Source organism: Arvicola amphibius, chromosome 4 (genome assembly GCF_903992535.2).
Source record: "Arvicola amphibius chromosome 4, mArvAmp1.2, whole genome shotgun sequence".
Classification (NCBI taxonomy): Eukaryota; Metazoa; Chordata; class Mammalia; order Rodentia; family Cricetidae; genus Arvicola; species Arvicola amphibius.
The window spans coordinates 114,297,117-114,314,748 of NC_052050.1; the positions used below are offsets into that span (position 1 = coordinate 114,297,117).

Below are 17,632 nucleotides of genomic sequence, written 5' to 3' on the forward strand. Positions count from 1 at the left end.
GAAACCCAAGACTTTCTTTTTTTTTTCTTTTTCTCATTTTTTTATTCAAGATTTCCATCTCCTCCCCTCCTCCTCCCCCTTCCCTCCCCTCCCTTCCACCCATACCTCCACTTCACCCCTCTCCAAAGACAAAGAGCCATCAGGGTTCCCTTCACTATGTTAAGTCCAAGGTCCTCCCAGCTCCCCCTAAGTCCAGGAAGGTGAGCAACCAAACTGTTCTTAGGGGGAACAAAATAACTTTCACGTGAAACATTAAGATGAGTTGAAGTACTCGGGGAGAAAGGTTAGCCCAGCCAACAGTCTACAACATGGTAAAAAACAACCCCTATCTACAGAATGAGAGACTGACAAGTGATTTCCCATCTTCTTTTTCAATGTTGACTCAAAATTAGCTCTTCAGTAAAACAGATGTAGGCTAATATTACCATTAGAATACAGGTGTTTTTGACATAGTTTATGATACAAAAAACAGAAAACTGACTAATGGCGTCCTCATCTTTAACATTCAGTAGCATTAGCTATGTAAAGCCCAATGATATGAGGTTCTATAGTAACCTTTTAACATGGATATTTTATTACTCAGAATACAGCAATAACCTTCAAGAGGACATTTGTTCAGAGACCTCGGGACACTTCAGAGATACTCTCATGAATTTGGTTCAGGTATGACATTGCAAAATCATAATATTTTATAATCTTTAAAAATGGCCACATTTCATCCTTACTAAATATGGCAGAAAATCCAGCATATTACAGTTCGTTCATACATTCTATGTAACAGCATTTACTATCAGCCAAGTTCGAATCACTTAATTTAAAACTTGACTTACACATTACATAAGTATGACTGTCAATTCTGTCTTAAAATATTGCAAATCTACTATGTTCCAAATTATTACAAACACATATGCATGCGTAAATGATTATTTAGAAAACTTAAAATTTGACTTTTTATTTATAACTTGAATTAGAAATCAAGTCCAGATTTTTTATGCAACTAAAAAATTTTATGTGTATGGGTGTTTTATCGACATGTATATCTGTGCACCACATGCATGCCCGGTGCCCACAGGTGCTAGATGAAGTTATAAGATTCCCAGAAACTGGGGTTACAGCAGTTGCGAGCCACCATGTGCCTGCTGAGAATTGAACCCAAGTCCTCAAGAACAGCTAGTGCTCTTAACCTCTGAAGTAACTCTGTACAATCCTGTATCCCATTTAAAAAAAAACTAGTAGATGAGTTGAAGAAATACTAAATTTCCTGGGCTGATACTCTGTAATTAATGTTGTATGGCAAGTAAATTAACTTCTCATCTAATTCAATAGAATTATGTAATACAAATATTCTTAGAAATGTTTAGCAACAAAATGTTTTCCTAACCAGCGCAAGCACCTAGGTTTAAGGTCCAGCAGCACAAAAGTGTGTGTGCATGCTTGTATATATGTGTGGACATGTTTGTGTGTAAGCATGTGTGTGTACATACGTGAGTATGTATGTATGTATGTATGTATGTATGTATGTATGTATGTATATACGTGCACTGACTGTCCAAGAAGCCAGTACAATGAAATGCAGAATTCAATTTGCTCCTATTGTATTTTACTGCCAGGAAAAGATCTCAATGCACCCTTTACAAATTCTATTATGCTATACATTACCAAAGAGGAACCTTACTTCAAATTAAAATTATATCTTGCCATTTATCTTCTTTACTATAATGAGTAAATGGTATGCAATTATTTCTATCCAATTAACATTTCTCAGCAACATTCCACCAATTAATTGTAATAACAGTAATATTTTAAAGCATGATCATCTTTTAGTTTTATATCTGCCTTTGAATGTTCATGTCACCCTGTCGAGGAGATGTGTTCAATAATTCAAGTAGAGTTAGTGTTCAGTACTTAAACAGTAATAAAAATGAACAAAACCTTGCAGGTTCAGAAGACATCTTGAAGGCCATGGACTTTTCTTTCATTTAGGAAATGGTGTTGTGGTGTGGATGCTTTGGTGTGTATGTTATACTGACTGTGTTCTGGTGTGTGTATCTGTTATAGTGTGCCTAAAGTAAAGCAATAATTTATGAATCTGCAAGCTTTTCCTTTATAAATCAAAAATATCAGCCCAGTAATTGGCAAAACAAATTTATTAGACATAGAATCAAAAAAGGCACTAAAAGTTATAGAATTCCATACACAATAGTGTGCATTGGAGAAAAGAATCCACTGCCTTTGAAGAAGAGAGCATAAATAAGTGTCTTATACAATAAAGTAAGGAGAGAAGTACCCAGGACATAAATTCTTTTTCTTTAATTATTTTTTACATTTTTAGATTAATATAATTACAATGTTTACACTTCTCTCCAAATCCTTCAATATATTAAAAATTATGACCTCTTTTTCATTAATTGTTGGTGTGTGGGTATGTGTGTGTTTTCCTAACTATATGACCTGCTCAGACTGGAACTGGAGAAATTGAGAAAGGCACACCCAATGGCTACCAAGATGCACATCCTTTCTGGAGAATCACCAGATGGAAACTCAATATGATACTTTATGTATTCATTCTCTTCTCTGTAAAGCTCTTTTGCTGATTACTATGCCTTCCTGCATTTTTTCACTTTTTTTATTAAAAATTTCCACCTCCTCCCTGCCTCCCATTTCCCTCCCTCTCACCCCACTCTCCTCCCCCTCCCTCTCCAGTATGAAGAGCAGTCAGGGTTCCCTGCCCTGTGGGAAGTCCACGGTCCTCCCCCCTCCATCCAGGTCAAGGAAGGTGAGCATCCAAACAGGCTAGGCCCCTCCAAATTAAAATGTATTTATGAGGGTAGCACATGTATACCACGGTACCAGTGTGAAGGTCAGTGTGTAACTTGTGGGAGCCCATTATCTCCTTCCACCATGTGGGTTCCAGAGATCAAAATAAGGTCATCAGGTTCAACAAGGCTTTTACCCACGAAGACATTTCACCAGCTCCCTGAATTGCTTAACCTATACATTTCTGTGGCTTTTTCTTCTTGTCCTTTTTTATTCTTGGCTATCTGTGAGTCTATCCTCCTTGAGGGCTCAATTTTGACAAATTTACAAGGGCCAACAGCTTACTACTCAAAAACTAAATAGCCAGTATTTTTTTTAAAAAAAATAAGTCCCTAAAGTCTTTGAAAATTAACAATCCTGAAAACTTGGAAGAATGATGACCTACCCAGTCACAGTTAGACTCATGCACAATTACCCACACTCCAAACTTTTTGAGATATATATTTTAGATTATTTATTTTTGCCTTCTTGCATCCCCATTATGTCTCTTTATTTCATAACTGTAAGTCTCTTAGCAATAAAATGAGCTAATTATTACTGTAAGGTCAAGATATATCATGTTTTTCCAAGTATTCTGCCACTCTCCAGTCACATAGTTTGGCATTTACAAGGATTTACCCCTTCTAACTCTTAAAAGAATCAGATTTTTAAACTTCCTCTCTCTTCTTTAACTTCAGTTTGCAAGATAACTAATTCCTTACTGAGTTCAGCTCCTGTTTTTAATGCCTGCTTAAAAGCATAGGACAAGTAAATTCCATTTCTCAAGGTCACGTGAAGATCTGAACAGCCACTTCTGATGAGAGCTTCTCCCCCACAGATTCAGGCACCTTCCCTCATTTTATCTACACATTCATTAAGTCACTTCACCTTCCAAAATCAACAGTACAGTGGAGGGTTCTGCATGGGACATTTGGAATTTTGTTATATTGGGTAGAGTTTTTTCCCTTAATTTTAATTAAAACATTCTCTAAATTTAGAAGGAAGATCACTTTTTTTTTTTTTACTGTAAGGTAATGATGTTATGTAATGTAAATTAAAACAAGAGTTTCCAGAGATTCTTCTATATAGATGAATTATAGTTGAGCAAGAGGAAAAGATTCTCTCTATTTATCTGTCTGTCTATCTATATATCTATGTTGTGTGTGTGTGTGTTTTTGTGTCTGTCTGTGTGTGTGTGTTTGGGTCTGGGTGCCTGGGTGTGGGTCTGTGGGTGTGTGTCTATGTTTGTGTGTGTGTCTGTGTCTGTGTGTGTGTCTGTGTCTGTGTATCTGTGTGTGTCTCTGTATGTGTATCTGTGTGTGTATGTATGTCTGTGTATTTGCATGTGTCTGTATGTGTGTCTGTGTATTTGTGTGTGTGTCTTGTGTCTGTGTGTCTGTGTGTCTGCATGTATGCCTGTATATGTATCTGTGTGTCTGTCTGTGTGTTTGTGTTGGTGTGTTGGTGTGTATGCTTTTCTGTATCTGTGGGGGTAGGGGCTGAGTGGGTATGTGGTGTAAGGGATTACTTTGACAATGAATTCCACTTAATACAATTTTAGATTGATAAAAATGAATTATTGATTCTTAAATTTGATATCTGGAGTATGAACATGAACATATTCTCTATTTATTCCTCTATCTCTGTCTCTCTGTCTGTCTCTCATCTCTGTCTGTCTCTCTGTCTCTGTCTCTGTCTGTTTCTCTCACTCTCTCTATCTGTGTGTGTGTGTGTGTGTGTGTGTGTGTGTGTATCTGTGTTTGTGTGTGTGCACCCTGGAAGTAGCACGTAGTATAGTAAAATTTTCAACATAAGAAAATGAGGGTGAATTGAGTCTTAGACTTATCAGGCAGCAAGAAACAGTTTACTTAATTTACTCTTTTACCAAAATGTTCTCACTTTTTTTTTTAAATTTTACTTGTTTCTTTTTCTTAGCAATCTGTATGTAAAAACAATGTTTATTGTTTATTTAATATTATATGCTTCCATAGTTTCATAGTACTATTCTCAAAATGCTAAACACAAAGAGTGAAAGTAGTGCATATTTCATAGGGATCGGTAAACTCAGAAAATAAAGAAAACAAATTTCACTAATATATAATTAATTTGTCTCATTTATTTATACTGCTTTTGAAGCACAGAAGTTCTATGAAGATTCAGAATGCTTACTGTATGACTTTCAATAGGATTTTAAATATTTTAAAAATTTTTACTGACTTTGATTACACTTAGTGAATATTTTTACTTGGAGCCCCTGATGTAGAATTTATGATTCTGTATAGTGATTTGGGAAGTTGAGAGTCGGTTAGCTATCTGGACCAATGTTTGTGGAGCATATTTCTGATGAGAGACTACATTGTGAGCTAATAGTCTCTAACCTCACAGCTGCGGAACACTGCAGTTCAGATTGATCTCCCCTACCCTTTCTCTAACACAGTAATGTAGATACTCATTTTTCTCTGCCTCTGTTTTTCTATCTTTCTCTTTATTACACACGTGCATGCATACATACACATGTGTGCACGTACACACACACCAAAGGAGATGGATAGATAGATGATAGATAGATAGATAGATAGATAGATAGATAGATGATAGATAGATGATAGCTAGGTAGATAGATTGATAGATAGATAGATAGATAGATAGATAGATAGATAGATAGATAGATGAAAAGTAGGTAGATAGATAGATGATAGATAGATAGATGATAGATAGATGATAGATAGATAGATAGATAGATAGATAGATAGATAGATAGATAGATAGATAGATAGAGATAGATGATAGACAGACAGACAGACAGACAGACAGACAGACAGACAGACAGACAGACAGAGAGGTTATTCTTTCCTCTTTCTTTCTTATAATTCAGTTGTATATCCTTGGGTTTATCACTTGACTTAAATTTTGAGACTTAGACTGCTGCTCACCAAATTCATGAATATGAGTTAATTCTTCTTTCAGTTCTTGCACAGTAGAAATATCCTATCTTTCTTCAGTGGCGGCAATCACAACATCACATCCTGTGTTTACCCTCATTTTCAGAATTAAAGGAAAGGTTGTTCACAGATCTACTTCTTCAAACATTAAAACTCAGACACACCTTTTCAGCATATGAATGGAGACAGGGACTTAGAACATAAGAACTTGAAGGTATTTGTGAGCTTCAAAGGGTGAAAATCACTGCTATGATTTCTGTGAGGAAAATCTTGTACTTTGTCTACACAGGGTTTTCTGCCAATAAACAACTGAAGGGAAGCACACTCATCTTGAATAAAGAACTGATGCCAGTGATTAAGCTGTCCCACAACACTTCCTGCAGCTTTTAGTACTCTTTATTTATGGAAGGTCTAATTATCTGTCAAATAAAGAAGGATTAGTTTCTTGGAGATTAATTAATCAACATGTGCAAATTACATTGTGGATAAGTATTTTCTCAAAGAGATGGGAAGCAACTTGATTAAATACTCCAGCCTCACTCCTCATCTTGGCTCACAGGATGCTCTGGAGGGCCCTTTCTGGAATCTGTACATAGAGGCATCGATGGCATTACTGCCATCCTTCTTCTGTTATCAAGTGTACTCAATTTTTCTGCCTTTAATTTCTCTCTTTTTATCTTTCCTCTTACTCAAATCCCATTCTCCCATACAGATGGATACCACTGCAAGTTAAATATTTAAGATTATCACCTTTCTAAGCAAAAGCTCGTGTAAATAGAACTACAGAAAATCTCTAACTAGTTCTCCCATTATTTGCAAGTGAAGGAGTTTAGCTGCATAGTTAAAGATCACACTTCAAAGATCCAGAAAGCAAATATAAAAGTCTGCCATCCAAAAGCATTCTTTGCCTTACCTAGGAGGCACTCCTTGTTACTTACAATGTGACAAGTATGATTTCTGACAACTCGGAATCATTAGAAAACAAAGGAGACAAAGTCTTTAGGCCTTATGAAAGTCACAAATATCAAAGCAAATTAAACTATTATAAAATAAGGAATAAGGACTTTATAAAGAACTTTTTAAAGAGATTAAAAATGTATCCAATCAGGAAGTGGGAGACAGAAATTGTAGGGCTGGGCAGAGTGGGTAAGTTGAACTGTTGTATAGGCTGGACAGAATAATTTTTAATGAAGCCAAGGCAAAGAAACAAAGACTACATGAAACCCAGGAATGAAAGCACTAAGGGAAAAAAGACAAAATTACACAAAAGCCTGCCAAAACTCAAATAAGATAAAAACTAACAGTTACTGTGATAACATTGTCAAATAAATAGTATACATTCACAGAAGATATAATGCTTTAATTATTTCCACTTTTTTGTAAATTAAATTTTTTAGAGGAAATTTGAAATAGAGCCCAAGGATATTGGTTGTTAGGAATGAATTTCCGTATGATAAAGTAGATCCTAGAGCAAACAATGCCATTGATATTTAATGATTGTCCTTCTCTAACTCTTATGCCAGAGACAATTGATTTAATAATTCTAAGTTCATTTATTTTTTTATCTCCAAAATAAGGTAGAAATGTAAGACCACTAGGGATCTTTCACTGCCATGCATTCATAATTTAAAGATAAAATGACACCCGTAATCCCACTGACTAGTAAAATCACTTTTATTCTTTAGATGTTGTCTCCAGTTCCTAAATTTTCAGGACTACAAATTTAGTCATTAAACAATGTGAGATTTATTTCTTTATGAATAATTATGCTTTTCTAGATGTGTCTAGGTATGTGTTAACAAAAAATAGAATGCTTAATAGTTATTTAATATGGCAAATTTAATCCATCCAATACTTTGAGCAGTAGAACTGTATGGATACATATTCAATCTCTTTGATAATTCTATTGAGTTGGCTACCCAGCTCCATGTTCTCTCTCCATCACTTCTTCTTTCCAAGAAGCTACTAGGTAGAAAGGTGTGTATATGTGATTTATATATAGTGATTTATAGATGTCTTGGCAAAGGATGGTTTCTCAAATAGCACAGATATTTTCTGCATCCTTTATGATCTTAACTGTGAAGTTACATATCTGAAAAACCCTGAATAGATGATGTAAGGTGTTACTGCCCATGAACTATGTGGAGGTTTCTTAATACTAACTCTACAAACAGCTAGTTAGCTAAGGATGCTTTCTCTGTTTGTTTGGTCAAAGCTAATTTAGCCTCACCTTAACCTTCTTAGCATCTGAGGAGTCCTGCCTAATTTCCAGCCTTGTCTCCTATGCAATTCTATTCAATGTTTTCTCATTACAACCTTGGGATGACTGTCCTTGTAATGATCATAACCAACACCATTATTCAGGCTTCACCACCAGTTCCTTAGCCAAAGTGTAAGTTCCTCTAACAAGAAGCATATGAGAAAATTGAGGTACTATTCATGTTATTTAGCAGTTGAAACTAATTCAGAACTAAATCCAATGTTATCCACACCAGAGAGACGCATGTGCATGTGCACACATGTGCGCGACACACACACACACACACACACACACACACACACCTTCCAATCTCACTGACGTCACTGGCATCAGTTCTTACAAGACATTGTATCCTTAGTTTTCTCTCATACTTAGTGATTTCCCTCTCTGTAATTTAACTAAAATAATGAAATTAACTCTAATCAGAAACTTCTCCCATCTCTCTGCTGTCTTCCTTGACCCTGGAGATGACTGGGTCTTACATTGTTTAGTCCTCCTTCCTTCTATTTGGAAGGTCAAATGGGCTCTATTAATTATATGATAGAGTGGGGGTTAAAAGATTTTACACAAAATTCTCATTGCAAAGCCTATACTTCATCACTATTTGGTTTTTATATAAATCCTGTTTACAAGTCAGATACTGCTATGTCTGCACCATTGCATTAACAGTCTTAAACTCCATCACTACCTCCTCTGATAAGGGATGGATGCTCATCATGATGAAGCAAAATACCTCATAGAAATAAAAAAAAAATCACTTCAACGTTTTTCACCAAGTTCTTCTGTTGCAAAGAAAAGCTCAAAAAGAAACTTCTTACAAAACTACACACTAATCCTCATGTGTTGAAGTATCTAAATCAATAATAGAGATTGCAAAGTAGTCACCATTGATTGCAGGCTCTGGGATTTTTGCCCCAAGAGTTCTATATTGTTGCTTGAAGTTTTGATTGCATTCTGATGCTCAGAAGACTGACAATAAAGTTTGTTTTGAGTAAGAGGGCAGAGCTTACTCTCCAAAATTGATTATAGAGATTAAAAAAAAGAAGACAGATAGAGAGACAAGAAGTACTCGGGAAGGGCTTAGAGAGGGTCTTGGACTTTTTGGATTGAGGAGCTAAGAGATAGTAGATTCCTGGTGATTTCTCTCTAACTTCTTTCCACAATATTTGACATCCTATTTTTTATTAATATAGAATAATTAGATAAATACTTCACTATATGTTCTGTATATTGAGACCATCTAAAAACATCTTGCTTATTTCCCAGGGAAACAGAGAGGAAGGATATGCAGATCCTGCCATGGCTGCTCAGGATGCAATGGTAACCAAGTCTGACTGTCCCCCTGAATAACAGAGCTTTTGATAGAGCAAATGGAGCTGGTTCTGACTCCTTTCTAACTGTGTGATGTTGCAGGTCCTGTGGGAAGCTTGCCAGCAGAAGACTGGGGAACATAAAACCATGATGCAAATGATCCTATACAACAAGAGCTACCCACAGCTCTGGCTGGGTAACTAGAAACAGGCTCTTTACAGCTCTTTAACCAATTGAGTGACATACAAGTAACTAGGATAAAAGAGGGACTGTCACTCAGCAATAGAGAAAATCCAGTTACCTGAGTTATGTCTATAGGGTATGCCTCATTTAATGCACTGCTAAAGAATAAAACTCTACCCCTAATTTTTTTCCAATAAGTGAATCTCACAGCTTTCACATATAGACTTTTAAAAATTACCTGTACCAGGTACTTTATATTGTGTCTTGAATAATCTCCAGTGAGCTGACTGTGGCCAGCCCCTGAGTCAAAGTCTTTGTTATAGACATTGTGATTTATGAAATAGCCATACTATCTACTGGTCTTTGAGATGTGGTCACATCAAGCTACATTTGACTTTCTCCAAACTGCACCTTTCCTTTCCATTATTATAAAACAGATTAAATACATTTAAATTAAAAGTAAAGTCCTATCAATTTTTTAGCAATGGCCTACTCTAATTAACTATGCCTCTTTTACTTTATGTATGTTAAATATTAATACAAACAATAGCAATACTTCTTCACATCTAAGTCGAAATGGCTGAGAACTGAATATTGCCAAGGATAGGGCCAACTGAGTGAACTCTTTAAAAAGAGAATTTATTGAACGTTATTTTATGTTAGTAAATGAAGCTGCGAATGGTAATCTTCTGTTCCTCAAAATCACTCTTCCAAACTCTATTCCTAAACATCACTCAGAGGACTTTTGTATTTAGCTTTTGTTTTTAAGCTCTAGCAGAAAGTTTGCTGTTGACAAATGAATTTAGACTGTTAACTATATATGTCTTATCTAAATGCATCATAGACAATAGCTCACTCTGTACCTTCCCTCCGTCTAAATCAGTTTTTGAGTCATTGAGTCCCAGTGGGGGTAACCATTGTTCCCCAGTTCAGCAATAGCAGGTCCTTACAGTCCATGGTTCATAAAAGTTTTTGCATCTCATAAGATCTATACTTATTGCAAAGAGTAGATTCTTTGCCACAGTGGGTAGCAGCACTAGGAAATGCTTTAGGTCTAAACCATTATATGTATAGTAAAATAGCCATGGTTTAAGGTTTAAGTTTATGATATATATAAAAATCTCTTTTGAATTACATAATTTTCTTGTAGTTTTCCAGGAATTTCAAAATATTTCTGGCCAAAGCCTGGTGGATGCTATCAATGACTGTTATGATGGCTACTTCCAGGAGCTGCTGGTTGCAATTGGTAAGCTGTATTTTTTTAGAATGAACAACTGACCTTTCATTCCAAAGTCAGCACTGACTAGTTGTGACTGGATTAACTTTGCATGAGTAGGATTTATGAAGCATTTTTCTCCATGAAATTATTTGGAAAGTTCTATAAACTTTAGGAAAGTCCATTAGCTAGTAGTTTAATGCAATGAGGTAGTAAGCTGGAGACATTAATGAACTACCATAATTCCCTAAAATAGGCTCAACTTTTCTATGACAGAAGAGAATCTTCAAATGCCCTGTCTCAAGAAGCAACTTGTCCCAGGTTTAAATCTATGTTAGGATCATTGACGTTCACCCTCTTGTCAGGAACAGATGCATGCTAACAGTGTGACTATGTTCTTGTCTCTGAGAAGAGGGATATTTTCAAATTTTGCTTTTGATTTTATTATTTTATTATCTTTAATAAAATTTCTTTTAGGAACAAATCATATTATCAAAAACCCTAAATAGTTAATTAGCAGTGAGTTCCACAGGCATTTTTCCTGAATGTTATCTAAAATGATATGCGCACTGTAGAAAAGGTCATTGCTCTTATCCATAGTGACTATTCCAGTGTTCATGTTTTACCATGTAGTCTGTGGCTTCCACACTCACACTTCAGGAAAAGTACGTGAAGAGTCATTGTGAAATGCTCCGTAATAGGTTCAGAAGACAAACACTTTGATGGGTTGTGAATAAACCATTGTTGTCAATTTTCCATTCCAAGAAAGTCTTGACACAGAGCTGAGAAGTCACAGCATTTTTATGAATTAACCAGTAAGCAAATATCCTATGAAAATGATTTGGTGGGTTTTTTGAAACCCCTAAAGATGAGTGATGGAGTTGATTATTAGTATGAATGATTCTTAGAAAGAAATACACTTATATTCCATCGTATTCCCAGTAGATTTAATAGGCATACATCACATGTCAGCTCATTAGCAACAGAGTTAGAATAGAACTCAAATTGTTGAAATCTCAAAGAAGCCCAAACAGTGGATCTGAGAGGAACAGAGAGTAGACATCAGGAACACCAGGAAAAACTTGGTTGGTTCATTCCATCAATTAATATTGAATGATTGCTTACTGTATCTCTAATTGGGTACTTGAGGTAAAATATCAAAGCAAGAAAATAAAAATAACAACAGATGTCCAAGTCCCCAGGAAACTTGCCTTCTAGAAGTGACTTAAGATTAGTTATTAGGTCTACTTCTCTCTGTAATGAAAGTTAGATAAAGATGAAGATATGGTCTCATGATCAAACCAATTACTTAAACTAAAGAAAAGCTAATAAGATTTTATTTTGAAGAAACAATATAGCTCCTCATTTGTTACTTATATATGAAATGAATCTATGTACTTTTTCAAGCGTGACTATTTGATGGTCTACAGTCTCAATGGATACCACAGAGACAACTGTTGGGAAGGCTTCAGGCTGTTTAAAGCCATGGCAAACTTAGTCAAATAATATCTAACACTGGAGAAAAACATTTGTTATAGCTTCTCCTTAAAGGACCTCTCATCTGGTTACAAATCTATAAGGAATCTGATTTCACTCAAAGAGCTCCTAGTCTAGACCAGTTTTAAAGACTACATGAATAGGCAACATTTGGGAACATAAATAGATAGTATGTGTTAGCTTTTTAATATTTAACACAACATTTTTTGTTTGTTTTTTGAGACAGGGTTTTTCTGCAGATTTGGAGCCTGTCCCGAAACTAGCTCTTGTAGAACAGGCTGGCCTTGAATTCACAGAGATCTGCCTGCCTCTGCCTCCCAAGTGCTGGCATTAGAGGCATGTGCCACCACCCACCAGTTTAGCACCACATTTTAAAAAATAGTAATAATGGCCATATGTTTAGTTAAGATCATTTGTCATTTTAAAATACAGTGTTGACAGTGTATTTTTTAGTAAAGTATGGCTAATGCTAACATTATTCTAAGTATTGAAATTGTAGTGCAATGCCATGATTCTGGAAGATTATAAAAGTGTTCTATTTGTTCTTTTTCTCAATTTCTGAAGAATTACATCTTATTCAAATATCTTCCTTGCTCCCTACCTCTCTAGTTCGCTGTGTCCAGGACAAAGCAAGCTATTTTGCATATAAATTATACAGAGCAATCCATGTAAGTATAACACACATCTTAAAATTCATCTAAAATTAATATATATATTATTTTTATTTCAAAGAAATTGTGTTTAAGTAAAAAGAAGTGAGTTAAATACCAAAGCAAAAAATGTCAAATACAGATAAGTCACATAAGACATATGTGACATGAGTCGTACAGCATAAGCACATAAAACATAGGGAAGTCAGGGTATATTTCCTTCCTGCAGCTTATAGTTGAATATTTATATAAATCGATAATTCATATGTATTCAGACATATTCAAAGACCCATATACGTAAACAAAATATATGGCAGAAAATGCCAAATATTGTAAACTCACAGCCAAAAAGAGATCAGTTCTAATTTTTGAAGTCTGGAACAAAATATTGGTACTTGTTTTTAGTGTACAAGTACTTTATATCCAAAATACTATAAAATATCATTAAATAACAATAAAGCCTAGAGCTCTTTTTTTGTAAATAACTGATAATGTTATCCATGTCTTGGTATGATGTACAATAGTACACAATGTAGTTGTTCATGCTCTGGTGTGGGATTCAGTTGCACACCCTGTACCAGTCCAGTTTAAAGACACAAACTCTTAAGCTCATTGGATAAGGGACCCTTTCTCCATCATGTTCTGACATTGTCTTAAAGAAAAAGTTTGGACTAGTGAGATGGGTCCACACCTCCATCTGAGATGGCTCTTGCTTACAAGACTGACAACATGAGTTCAATCCCTATCACCTACGTGATTCAAGGAACAGCTCCAACTAGTTGACCTCTGACCTCCAAAGGTTTACTGTGGTATACACACATGCACAACAATGCACACATGTACAAACACCCAAACATACAACACATGTACACACACAAACCAACATACCTACACATACAACACACATAAACACACATATACCTACACATACATACTCATAAAAACACATAGACATACAAACCAACACATATACACATAAATACACACATAGAAACCAAAGCACACACACATATATAAGCATATATGAACATATGCATACACACAATATACATACACACAAACATGTACAACATGCACACGCATACACATACAAGCCAACATACCTATATACACAACACACATAAACACACACAGACACACATAAAAAACATGCATACACACATACACCCATAAACACACAAATAATGTAATAAAAGTCTAAAGAAAATTTCTTACATACATATATCACATACCCTTGAAATAAAGTAACTTTTAGTAAATATAATAGTATAGTAATTTGAACAAAGTATGTAAAATTTTAATGATCAGAATCTGTTACTCATAAAGGAATTTATTTATCAGTAGTGCATATTATTTGTACAAAAGAACAGGTTTCGTTATGAAATTTTCATGCATGTCAGTAAAGTATTACCAAAAACATTTTACAGGCCAACTTCTTGATATTTCCCAGCATGTTTTGGAATGATGCTAATAGTTAACAACATTTTTTATTATGTGTCTTGTACATAGGAGTTAACTTATGCATAAGAATCTACATAGCCTCAGAATGCAAGAGAAAAATCATTGTAGCTTCTTTGCATTGTGCAAAATAGCATCTTGAGTAATGCTGTAAGATAATCCAAGAGTTTCTCTTCAATGAGCCATGACAGCACTGCCAAACTAAAGCCTCTTCTGTGAATTACCCTGGGCAAATAATCAGGTTTGTTTTTATTCTAGCTATGCCCTGATTAGGTGAAATTCATTCTAATGACTTATAAATTAAATCATAATCGTATATATTCTAGGCAGAAAAAATCTTATATTGATAAGTAGTTTTCAATTAAAGTTGATTACATATAAGTAATCCAAAATACTTTTTTAAAAATTAAATCACTGCTTGGCCCATTAGGTCTAGCTTCTTATTTGCTAACTCTTACATCTTAATTTAACCCATTTCTATTAATCTGTGTATCGCCACAAGGCTGTGGTTTACCAGGTAAAATTTCCACATGTCTTACTCTGGCGGGAGATATATGGCATCTCACTGACACCGCTTTCTTCCTTCCAGAATTCAGTTTCATCTTCCTTACCCACCTAAGTTCTGCCCTATCAACAGGCCATGGCAATTACTTTATTAACCAATGAAAGCAACATATAGACAGAGGGCTTCCTATACCATTTCCCCTTTTCTGTTTAAACAAAAAGCAAGGTTTTAATTTTAACATAGCAAAACTACATATAACAAAACAGGTATCAAACAAGAACTACTGTTACAATATTTATCTGCTTTATCTTTTATCATAACTAAGGAAAACTATAAGTATAAATTCTTCAACTCCATCAGAGACTCCAAAAGGATATAATATTACCTGAGTAAACAGGAGGTGCATTGTAAGCAACTTCCAAATCTCTAGAATTGACAGAGATATCTTTCTGCCTAGACAGTCCCTGAGTTTTTCTGTACCATTGGGGAATTCATCTTCAGGCCTTCCAGGCCCATGGTATCCAACAAACTTTTTCATGAAGAAGGAAATTTCAAAGACAGTTCAGTCACTTTCTTTTGTATTCTACAGAATATCTTGCAGACTCTTTCATGAAGCAGGAACCCCTAAGGATCATCTCACCTTTAGGCAAGTTCAGCAGTCATTTTTCTGTGGGTCCTGCATGTCAAGGCAAGAGAAATTTCTTGCCCAAATGGCTAACCAACTCCACAAGGAGATTCTTTTTTTTTTCTTTTTTTTTTTTTGTTTTTGTTTTTTTTGAGACAGGGTTTCTCTGCAGCTCTTTTAGAGCCTGTCCTGGAACTAGCTCTTGTAGACCAGGCTGACCTCGAACTCACAGAGATCCGCCTGCTCTGCCTCCCGAGTGCTGGGATTAAAGGCGTGTGCCACCACCGCCCGGCAAGGAGATTCTTTGATACCCATTTTTCTCTTGAAGTAGATTGGTGCTGCCAAGAGCAGATGTGTCTCACTGTCATGAAATGTCCTAAGTTCTTAAACATTTTAAAATGCCATATTCTGAAGGTCTCTGAAAGATCTGAAGAATACCTATCTAACTGAAACATATCTCTATAACATCTAGAAAATCTAATTAATATGACTGCAAGATTGACTATATAGATGATTATCTATTAACCTATATTTCTTAATTATACATTACATTTTTAAATGAGCTATACAAGCACAATACCTTAACTAAAATCAGAAATACATATACATATAACAAAACAGACCTTAAATTTGTATCAATAAACCAAAATCCATAACAATGCAAATTATTCATATCTATATCATATTCCCCTCTAAATTGTGAGATGGAGCATTTGAATGGAGTTTGTGAGCAGATTGCTACAGCTTGCTTGATGGTGGCATGGACTAGCTGTGTGCCGAGAAGTAGGGCAGTGCATATGGCTCAGAGTTGCAAGCAGCTCCACCATGCTGGACTGAGCCAGGCAAGCAGACAATGTCATATTACCTCTAGCAATGATGCAGCTTAAGTTTTAAGAAGCATTTAGTATTGTAAGAAGTGTTCCTGGGCAGTAAAGAATTACAGATTCACAATAGGACATAAACGACCTCAAAATGGGTCACAATATTGGACAAAATTCTTATATGAAGAGCTGGAATATCAAGTAAGTATTAGCAATCTGTTTTTACACCCCTGAAACTTTGTCATAAAAAACTCTAAATGACTAACAATTTAAAAATGAAAACTTGGTCAGATAATTTATTTTAATCACTTCAAATCATAAATTCTTTTTGTTTTTTTTTCTTTGACACTCAAAATATGAATAAAATTCTTGAATAAAATCTAGATTATTAAAGAAAACCAGCCTACAAACCTCAATCCCAGAAAGACAAGATCTCCAGAGTAATTTGGGAACATGGGGACCTTGTGGGAGGATTGAATGAGGGAAGAGGGAAGGCAGGAAGGAGAGCAGAGAATAATGTAGCACTCAATAAAAATCCATTTTAAAAATGAAAAAGAGCTAGATTATGCAGACTGACCACCAGATGTCAGCATTATTCCATTTCAAGATATTTGAACCATTCCTGCGGCTAAGCCTCAGACATCCCCCAGCTGTGGTTTGAGAGGCATGTAGACCTACAAGCAAATTGCTACTGAAAAGAAATCCAGTCAGAATGGGACTGATGGAACAGGGGACCAAACCGGACTCTGAATGTGGCTGATGGTGGAGGAGGACTGAGAAACCAAGGACAATGGCAATGAACATGAACTCTACAGCATGGACGGGCTCACTGTGAGCCTTGTCAGTTTGGTTGCTCACCTTCCTGGACTTAGGGGGAGCTGGGAGGACCTTGGACTTAACATAGTGAAGGGAACCCTGATGGCTCTTTGTCTTTGGAGAAGAGTGGAGTGGGAGTATGGGTGGAAGGGAGGGGAGGGAATAGGGAGGAGGAGGGGAGGAGATGGAAATCTTGAATAAAAAAATGAGAAAAAGAAAAAAAAAAGAAAGTATTAGATGATGGACAGGCCTTTAAAGTACTATTTTCTCTGCCCACCTTTCTTTACATTTTAGGACTTCGGCTTCCATAATAAAACTGTCATCAGGATTCTAATCGCCAGAAGTGAAATAGACCTAATGACCATACGGAAACGGTACAAAGAGAGATTTGGGAAATCCTTGTTTCATGATATCAAAGTAAGTTTTCTCTTCATGTTTGATTTAAACTCACATTTTGTTCTTTCTGAACCATAAATAAGAGCTTTAATTTAATCAGCTTGATGTTGGGATCTAGAAAACTACATATCTGACAAGGATGGCTGACTCTAAGAG

At 35.6% G+C, this 17,632-nt stretch overlaps 1 protein-coding gene across 1 annotated transcript in view; it reads left to right on the forward strand.

Moving 5' to 3' along the window:
* Anxa10 (annexin A10) overlaps window positions 1–17,632 on the forward strand; it is a 46,123-nt gene that overhangs the window by 26,123 nt on the left and 2,368 nt on the right. Inside the window, exons 6-11 of the mRNA XM_042054917.1 lie at window positions 584–663; window positions 9,265–9,318; window positions 9,412–9,505; window positions 10,643–10,738; window positions 12,815–12,873; window positions 17,375–17,497. Of these exons, the coding sequence (XP_041910851.1) occupies window positions 584–663; window positions 9,265–9,318; window positions 9,412–9,505; window positions 10,643–10,738; window positions 12,815–12,873; window positions 17,375–17,497 (506 nt within the window). The remainder of the gene's footprint in view (window positions 1–583; window positions 664–9,264; window positions 9,319–9,411; window positions 9,506–10,642; window positions 10,739–12,814; window positions 12,874–17,374; window positions 17,498–17,632) is intronic.